General features: G+C 41.2%; 1 protein-coding gene across 1 annotated transcript in view; it reads right to left on the minus strand.

Annotated features, from left to right (window-relative positions):
* Window positions 1–1,457: 1,457 nt before the first annotated feature.
* LOC311101083 (zinc transporter ZIP9-like) overlaps window positions 1,458–10,392 on the minus strand; it is an 18,218-nt gene continuing 9,283 nt past the window's right edge. The window contains exons 3-7 of the mRNA XM_084142137.1: window positions 6,446–6,637; window positions 4,499–4,567; window positions 3,794–3,879; window positions 3,323–3,457; window positions 1,458–3,019 (exon numbers count right to left, since the gene is read on the minus strand). Of these exons, the coding sequence (XP_083998263.1) occupies window positions 2,759–3,019; window positions 3,323–3,457; window positions 3,794–3,879; window positions 4,499–4,567; window positions 6,446–6,637 (743 nt within the window). The 3' untranslated portion in view covers window positions 1,458–2,758. The remainder of the gene's footprint in view (window positions 3,020–3,322; window positions 3,458–3,793; window positions 3,880–4,498; window positions 4,568–6,445; window positions 6,638–10,392) is intronic.

Below are 10,392 nucleotides of genomic sequence, written 5' to 3' on the forward strand. Positions count from 1 at the left end.
ACCTCTTGGTAACAGTACTGTTATAGTATAGTACTAATGTTGTTGTCCTATTAGTGGGGAACCTCTTGGTAACAGTACTGTTATAGTATAGTACTAATGTTATGGTCCTATTAGTGTGGAACCTCTTGGTAACAGTACTGTTATAGTATAGTACTAATGTTGTGGTCCTATTAGTGTGGAACCTCTTGGTAACAGTACTGTTATAGTATAGTACTAATGTTATGGTCCTATTAGTGTGGAACCTCTTGGTAACAGTACTGTTATAGTATAGTACTAATGTTGTTGTCCTATTAGTGGGGAACCTCTTGGTAACAGTACTGTTATAGTATAGTACTAATGTTGTTGTCCTATTAGTGGGGAACCTCTTGGTAACAGTCCTGTTATAGTATAGTACTAATGTTGTTGTCCTATTAGTGGGGAACCTCTTGGTAACAGTCCTGTTATAGTATAGTACTAATGCTGTGGTCCTATTAGTGTGGAACCTCTTGGTAACAGTACTGTTATAGTATAGTACTAATGCTGTTGTCCTATTAGTGGGGAACCTCTTGGTAACAGTACTGTTATAGTATAGTACTAATGCTGTTGTCCTATTAGTGTGGAACCTCTTGGTAACAGTACTGTTATAGTATAGTACTAATGCTGTTGTCCTATTAGTGTGGAACCTCTTGGTAACAGTACTGTTATAGTATAGTACTAATGTTGTCCTATTAGTGTGGAACCTCTTGGTAACAGTACTGTTATAGTATAGTACTAATGCTGTTGTCCTATTAGTGGGGAACCTCTTGTTAACAGTACTGTTATAGTATAGTACTAATGCTGTTGTCCTATTAGTGTGGAACCTCTTGGTAACAGTACTGTTATAGTATAGTACTAATGCTGTTGTCCTATTAGTGTGGAACCTCTTGGTAACAGTACTGTTATAGTATAGTACTAATGTTGTCCTATTAGTGTGGAACCTCTTGGTAACAGTACTGTTATAGTATAGTACTAATGTTGTTGTCCTATTAGTGGGGAACCTCTTGGTAACAGTACTGTTATAGTATAGTACTAATGCTGTTGTCCTATTAGTGTGGAACCTCTTGGTAACAGTACTGTTATAGTATAGTACTAATGCTGTGGTCCTATTAGTGTGGAACCTCTTGGTAACAGTACTGTTATAGTATAGTACTAATGGTGTTGTCCTATTAGTGTGGAACCTCTTGGTAACAGTCCTGTTATAGTATAGTACTAATGCTGTTGTCCTATTAGTGGGGAACCTCTTGGTAACAGTCCTGTTATAGTATAGTACTAATGTTGTTGTCCTATCAGTATTGTCCCTGACCTCATGTGACACTACAAGCTGTAGGTGACAGCAACATCTGCCATTGGAATAGAAACTCATTCAATACAATCTAACTTCATTATCAGCAATTTATACATCATGTACTTTTTTTAAAATCTATTGTTTTTTTTTTTTTGATCTCTGATTGTTTATGATAAAGTATTAATTATAAATATGGCCCATTGTCCTTAGCCTGGGTACCAGTCTGTTTGGATAATATTCCACTTATGGTACGCCGTGCCATATGCCAAAGATGTTTAGCGCGTGACACAGATTGGCGAGGGGTGTAACACTAGCTCAACACACTGGTACCCAGACAACACTGTCCTGGCTATAATGCACAATGTAGAAATGTATTCAAATCTATTATTGTCTAAAAAGACATATCTTGATCACATCCAATACAAAATCATTAATAAATAAATCATCACTATATTGAGGTTCATTTAGGCTCCCCTCAGTGTCATGGCAACCATTCAATGCTTATAAAGTAAGCAAGTGTTTTTAGAAGACTAAAGGTGGCTTTTCACAACCTGCCCTGAATATTTTAGTACATTATGTACCCCAGCCAAAACCTTTCTCAGAAATGATAAAATACTAAATGTTATCCATTTGATTAAAATCTTATCTGGTTTGGATTTTAGCTAACGTAAATAACTACACTTTTTGTTTTGTTCAGTAGAGGGACAAAGGACAAATATCACCTAACGGGTCCTTTGAAATGGTCCAGTAACAAGAAATGTTCTTGCTTTTTCAGACAACCTCAATAGTTTAACTCAAAATAATGTCCCACTGAGATCAGAGAAGACACACAATTACAAGAGCTCTACACAAGTACATAGGAGTCTGACGCACCTCTGTCTCTCTCTCTCTCTCTCTCTCTCTCTCTCTCTCACTCTCTGTCTCTCTCTCTGTCTCTCTCTCTCTCTGTCTCTCTCTCCCTCTCTCTCTCTCTCTCTCACACACACTCTTTTCCTACCTTTGTTGGCTTGCTCAAACACATTTCCTTATGACCTCTCAGAGAAAGACACTGATACATACTGCATATGACACAGAAACACCCCCAATTATCTCTACGTATGTACGAGTTCAGGTTAACTCCAGTGTAAATGAATGTCTGCTTGGTTTGGTAACATGTCGTGGTGTCTTCTGTACGTTAACTTGTCAGTCTTAGTGTAGCCTTGATTTCCAGGCTTCCTCACATTCATTCTCAATGTTCATTATCAATAGCTAAATAATAATATAATAATATGCCATTTAACAGACGCTTTTATCCAAAGCGACTTACAGTCATGTGTGCATACATTTTTACGTATGGGTGGTCCCGGGGATCGAACCCACTACCCTGGCGTTACAAGCGCCGTGCTCTACCAATTGAGCTACAGAGGACCGCTGAGTGATGAACAAGACTTGGTAGGATAGCATCGATTCACAAGACTAGTCATCATGTAGCCCCAGGGCCAGTAACACAGGCAGCCCTGCTCCCAGTATCAGTGTGAGGCTCTCCAGGGCCCCCAGGCCCTCCGGCTGCCCGGTCCCAGTGCCGTGGAGGTGGAGGTGGGAGGAGCTCTGCTGCTGCTGCCCCCTGGAGCTGACCTCTGGTAGTACATGGACCGTAGCTACGTAGAGGAACGTCCCGGCTGAGAAGAGCATCCCAACACCTGTAGCGGTCAGACGGTGCTGGGACGATCCGCCACTCTGCAGTAGGAGGGGAAAAAAACACACAACACACTGACGTCATGTCAACGTTATCAAATCACTTTTCACTGTTGGTAGTAGTTCTCTCTAGCCTGGTCCCAGTGATTGTTTTGCTCTCTTACCAGCTACTATGTTCAGCAGTTGGCAAAACGGCATACATGTATTCCCAGAACCAGGCTTAGTTCTCCCCTCTAACAATCTTAAATAATTTACTAGTTTAATAAAAAAAGGTTCCCATTAGATAAAGCACCTTTCTTCTTATTATAGCACATTCTTCTACGTCACTAAACAGCTTCTTCTCACCGCGTTCAGGATAAAGTATGTACTGATGGAGAGCACAGGTGCTGCAGCAGAGAAGACCAATAGATGCTTCTGAATCTGCTTCTTCTCTAAACCTGCGTGCATCAGAAAGGTGACCAGGCCAAACGCTGCAGGAGCCTGAGGGAGGGAGGGAGGGAGGGAGAGAGGGAGGGAGAGACGGAGAGAGAGAGAGAGAGAGAGACAGAGAGAGAGAGACAGAGAGAGAGAGAGAGAGAGAGGGAGAGGGAGAGGGAGAGGGAGAGAGAGAGAGAGAGAGAGAGAGAGAGAGAGAGAGAGAGAGAGAGAGAGAGAGAGAGAGAATCAAATCAATTCAAGTACATTGAATTGAGAGAGGGCTTAAGGAGTTTGCAAGAACAATCAACCATTGCTTGGTTTGTCAAGATGTCCTGTTGTCCAATATTGCTTGTGATATTAACTCCATAGCAGAAGCTGGTTAATCTAGTGGACTCTCACCTTGTGCAGAATCACAGCCAGGAACACCACGACTTGAACTGTGACCTGGGAGGAAGCCACAGCCGCACCTAAAGCCACACCATCAGCTGGGGAGAGAGGGAGAGGAAACAATGTTATTACAACACACACACACACACACACACACACACACACACACACACACACACACCGTCAGCTACAGACAGGCAGAGGAGAGAGACAATGATCACTACACACACAGACAGACACACTGACAGATACACAGACAGACACACTGACAGATACACAGACAGACAGACAGACAGACAGACAGACAGACAGACAGACAGACAGACACACAAGTCGTAAATGTTCATGTCGAGGTCTTGGACTAGAATGTTTTCCACTTCCCCTATAAAGCTGGAGGTCTTGCACTACCTCATATTGGAGACGTATTACTGGGCTGCACTACTGCCTTCACTTAAACAATGGACAGCAGACTATCCCTGCCCATGGAGGAGTATCGAAGCCTTAAAAGTAATACATTGTGATCTAAAATACACAACAGTATGTGGACACCCCTTCAAATTAGTGGATTTGGCTATTTCAGCATAACCCGTTGCTGACAGGTGTATAAAATCGAGCACACAGCCATGTAATCTCCATAGACAAACATTGGCAGTAGAGTATGTGTGTGTGGGTGTGTGTGTGGGTGTGTGTGTGTGTAGTGTGTAGCGTGTTACCTACCAGCAGCATGGATGACCAGTCCTAGTGTAGCTGTGATGCTGGTCCTGTTGGACATTCCAGTCTGTGGATCTAGAATGACAACACCATTAACCAACTGTTAGCAACATGAGCTTTTTGGACATGCTGAATGGTAGCACAATGACAAAGGTTTGGAGAGGTTTAAAGTGGAGGTTTGGAGAGGAGGTTTGGAGAGGAGTTTGGAGAGGAGGTTTGGAGTGGAGGTTTGGAGAGGAGGTTTGGAGAGGAGGTTTGGAGTGGAGTTTGGAGAGGAGGTTTGGAGTGGAGGTTTGGAGAGGAGGTTTGGAGAGGAGGTTTGGAGTGGAGGTTTGGAGAGGAGGTTTGGAGTGGAGGTTTGGAGTGGAGGTTTGGAGTGGAGTTTGGAGAGGAGGTTTGGAGTGGAGGTTTGGAGAGGAGGTTTGGAGTGGAGGTTTGGAGTGGAGGTTTGGAGAGGAGGTTTGGAGAGGAGGTTTGGAGTGGAGGTTTGGAGTGGAGGTTTGGAGTAGAGGTTTGGAGAGGAGGTTTGGAGAGGAGGTTTGGAGAGGTTTTTCTTGGAGAGGAGGTTTGGCAAGGAGTGAAACTTTGAGAAGATGTGGAGGATGTATAACCGGTGCTTCCAGATCAGTCTTGCCAACTTGTATGGTCATTGTCATCCCAAACAGGCATTGGCTATGCAACCCAGCACAAAGAGATCTGCAACCAGGCTAGAAGACTTACGCTATATGAAGTAACTTGACCTGAAAATATGAAGTACATTTTCCTTTTTTTACTGCAAATTCCCGAGTGCAGACCTTCCTTATTTTCATTATAACGGATTACTTTTGGCTACGACAACACACCACAAACGGACGAAAGTATATAATTTGATGACTACAGTTTTCCCTTTTTCATATGGACAAACTGACCATGTGTATGGAGCAAGCTAGAGATACACTATACATACAGCAGTATGTGGACACGCCTTCAAATTAGTGTATTCGGCTATTTCAGCCACACCCGTTGCTGACAGGTGTATAAAAATCGAGCGCACCGCCATGCATTCTCCATAGACAAACATTGGCAGTAGAATGGTCTTACTGAAGAGCTCAGTGACTTTCAACGTGGCACCGTCATAGGATGCCACCTTTCCAACAAGTCAGTGCTGTTTTTCATGGTTCGGGCTAGGCCCCTTAGTTCCAGTGAAGGGAAATCTTAAAGCTACATTATACAATGTCATTCTAGACGATTCTGTGCTTCCAACTTTGTGGTAACAGTTTGGGGAAGGCCCTTTCCTGTTTCAACATGATAATGCCCCCGTGCACAAAGCGAGATCCGAAACAGAAAATGGTTTGTCAAGATCGGTGTGGAAGAACTTGACTGGCCTGCACAGAGCCCTGACCTCAACCCTATCGAACGCATTTGGGATGAATTGGAACGCCGACTGCGAACCAGGCCTAATCGCCCAACATCAGTGCCCGACCTCACAAATGCTCTTGTGGCTGAACGGAAGCAAGTCCCCGCAGCAATGTTCCAACATCTAGTGGAAAGCCTTCCCAGAAGAGTGGAGGCTGTTATAGCAGCAAAGGGGGGGGACCAACTCCATATTAATGCCCATGATTTTGGAATGAGATGTTGGACGAGCAAGTGTCCACATACTTTCGGTCATGTAGTGTATGATGCTATATGAAGTAGTAACTCAATGGAGAAGGGTGAAGTTGCCCCCAGACACTGATTTTTGTATTTCCCCCACTAATGGTTAAATTTAGGATTGGGGAAGAGGAAGCGGATCCTAGATCTGTATCTAGGGGAAACTTCACCCCAAAGCAGGTTTTCAATGGGTCGGGCTAATGCTTACAATTCTAGCCCAATTAACGCTAGGGAAGTTAGCGTCTTCACAGTGTGTTTTCAATAGGACAGGCTAAATGCTAATAGAGGGATGAGCTAGAGTCTTCACCCCGGAGCATAACTGACCGTGTATGGAGCAGTAGCTACTGATCTGGTCCACCAGGAACATGAGGGTGAACCCTACGACCAGGGAGACTCCGATGAAGAACCGTGCTGGAAGGCCTTTAGAGGCGGGGTCCTCCTGCTGGAGCTGACCTCTGACCCCATTGTCACTGGCATTCTGATTGGCTGATGCTGGGGCCACAGAGCAGGAGGAGACTGGGGAGAGAATATGGAGAGGTGTGTTTTCTTAAAACATTGACTTTTATCAACAGGTACACTCAACCAGATATGGAGCCAACATCCTCAAATAAAAAGCTTTTATGTTGTGTATCCCTATGTACAGTATTTAGATTCTACAGTACCAATCCATAGATTCAGTGTGTGAAAACTCTAGCTTGGAAATGTTGATGATGGGCATTTCCATCTAAAAGGACCCATGAGCACCAACAAGTGAAGATCATAGGAGCATGTCAAATGAAAGCTAAGAGACTATATATTTTTTAGAAATTAAGGCATATATAAATGTTTCTACCATTTTCCATCCTAAAAATTTGGAATAAGCAAAGGCTTTGATTTCTGGTCAAACAGATGGAAAAAAGGGTCTTAGACAACATCTACCAGAAAAATTCTTAAAAGGTATTAGAAATACATCAAAACAGAATAATGTTGAAGTATCAACATTTATATTTAGTTTTGGAGAATGTTTTTGCCTTCTGTAAGTTTAAGAAACATTGCCTTGTAATTCCGTTACCAAAAACCCACATTTCTTTAAGATATTTTCAAAATTTTACATTAGAGCGACTTACAGTTAGTGCATTCATCTTAAGATAGCTAGGTGGGACAACCACATATCACAGTCATAGAAAGTACATTTTCCTCAATAACGTAGCTGTCAGTAGAGTCAGAGATAAAAGGGGGGGGGGGGGGGGGGGGGTTCAAGTTTAGGTTATTTTTGTTTTCTCTCTCCCTCATGAGGATAATGAAAGTTCACATAAGTAACAAGTAAAGGCAGACCTACCAATAATTAAAACTTGTAATTCTGTTACCAAATCGGTAACGGAATTACCCAAAAATCTAACGAAATTACTGCAACTGAATTGGCTACGATGGGAATTCATTGTATCAATAAAGCACAGATGGGCCATATTTATAATTAATACTTTATCATAACAATCAGAGATAAAAACAATAGATACAAAAGTACATGATGTATAAATTGCTGATTAGAAAGTTAGATTGTATTGAATGTGTTTCTATTCCAATGGCAGATGTTGCTGTTACCTACAGCTTGTAGTGTCACATGAGGTCAGGGACAATACTGATAGGACCACAGCATTAGTCCTATACTATAACAGTACTGTTACCAAGAGGTTCCCCACTAATAGGACAACAGCATTAGTACTATACTATAACAGGACTGTTACCAAGAGGTTCCCCACTAATAGGACAACAGCATTAGTACTATACTATAACAGTACTGTTACCAAGAGGTTCCCCACTAATAGGACAACAGCATTAGTACTATACTATAACAGTACTGTTACCAAGAGGTTCCCCACTAATAGGACAACAGCATTAGTACTATACTATAACAGTACTGTTACTAAGAGGTTCCACACTAATAGGACAACAACATTAGTACTATACTATAACAGTACTGTTACCAAGAGGTTCCCCACTAATAGGACAACATTAGTCCTATACTATAACAGGACTGTTACCAAGAGGTTCCCCACTAATAGGACAACAACATTAGTACTATACTATAACAGTACTGTTACCAAGAGGTTCCCCACTAATAGGACAACATTAGTCCTATACTATAACAGGACTGTTACCAAGAGGTTCCCCACTAATAGGACAACAGCATTAGTACTATACTATAACAGTACTGTTACCAAGAGGTTCCCCACTAATAGGACAACAGCATTAGTACTATACTATAACAGGACTGTTACCAAGAGGTTCCACACTAATAGGACAACAGCATTAGTACTATACTATAACAGTACTGTTACCAAGAGGTTCCCCACTAATAGGACAACAGCATTAGTACTATACTATAACAGTACTGTTACCAAGAGGTTCCCCACTAATAGGACAACAGCATTAGTACTATACTATAACAGTACTGTTACCAAGAGGTTCCACACTAATAGGACAACAACATTAGTACTATACTATAACAGTACTGTTACCAAGAGGTTCCACACTAATAGGACCACAACATTAGTACTATACTATAACAGTACTGTTACCAAGAGGTTCCACACTGATAGGACAACAGCATTAGTACTATACTATAACAGTACTGTTACCAAGAGGTTCCACACTAATAGGACAACAGCATTAGTACTATACTATAACAGTACTGTTACCAAGAGGTTCCACACTAATAGGACAACAACATTAGTACTATACTATAACAGTACTGTTACCAAGAGGTTCCACACTAATAGGACAACAACATTAGTACTATACTATAACAGTACTGTTACCAAGAGGTTCCACACTAATAGGACAACAACATTAGTACTATACTATAACAGTACTGTTACCAAGAGGTTCCACACTAATAGGACAACAGCATTAGTACTATACTATAACAGTACTGTTACCAAGAGGTTCCCCACTAATAGGACAACAGCATTAGTACTATACTATAACAGTACTGTTACCAAGAGGTTCCACACTAATAGGACCACAGCATTAGTACTATACTATAACAGTACTGTTACCAAGAGGTTCCACACTAATAGGACAACAACATTAGTACTATACTATAACAGTACTGTTACCAAGAGGTTCCACACTAATAGGACAACAACATTAGTACTATACTATAACAGTACTGTTACCAAGAGGTTCCACACTAATAGGACAACAACATTAGTACTATACTATAACAGTACTGTTACCAAGAGGTTCCACACTAATAGGACAACAACATTAGTACTATACTATAACAGTACTGTTACCAAGAGGTTCCACACTAATAGGACAACAGCATTAGTACTATACTATAACAGTACTGTTACCAAGAGGTTCCACACTAATAGGACCACAGCATTAGTACTATACTATAACAGTACTGTTACCAAGAGGTTCCACACTAATAGGACAACAGCATTAGTACTATACTATAACAGTACTGTTACCAAGAGGTTCCCCACTAATATGACAACAACATTAGTACTATACTATAACAGTACTGTTACCAAGAGGTTCCCCACTAATAGGACAACAGCATTAGTACTATACTATAACAGTACTGTTACCAAGAGGTTCCCCACTAATAGGACAACAACATTAGTACTATACTATAACAGTACTGTTACCAAGAGGTTCCCCACTAATAGGACAACATTAGTACTATACTATAACAGGACTGTTACCAAAAGGTTCCCCACTAATAGGACAACAGCATTAGTACTATACTATAACAGTACTGTTACCAAGAGGTTCCACACTAATAGGACAACAGCATTAGTACTATACTATAACAGTACTGTTACCAAGAGGTTCCCCACTAATAGGACAACAGCATTAGTACTATACTATAACAGTACTGTTACCAAGAGGTTCCACACTAATAGGACAACAGCATTAGTACTATACTATAACAGTACTGTTACCAAGAGGTTCCACACTAATAGGACAACAGCATTAGTACTATACTATAACAGTACTGTTACCAAGAGGTTCCCCACTAATAGGACAACAGCATTAGTACTATACTATAACAGTACTGTTACCAATAGGTTCCACACTAATAGGACAACAGCATTAGTACTATACTATAACAGTACTGTTACCAAGAGGTTCCACACTAATAGGACCACAGCATTAGTACTATACTATAACAGTACTGTTACCAAGAGGTTCCACACTAATAGGACAACAACATTAGTACTATACTATAACAGTACTGTTACCAAGAGGTTCCACACTAATAGGACAACAACATTAGT

Source organism: Coregonus lavaretus (genome assembly GCF_964263955.1).
Source record: "Coregonus lavaretus genome assembly, chromosome: 25".
NCBI lineage: Eukaryota > Metazoa > Chordata > Actinopteri > Salmoniformes > Salmonidae > Coregonus > Coregonus lavaretus.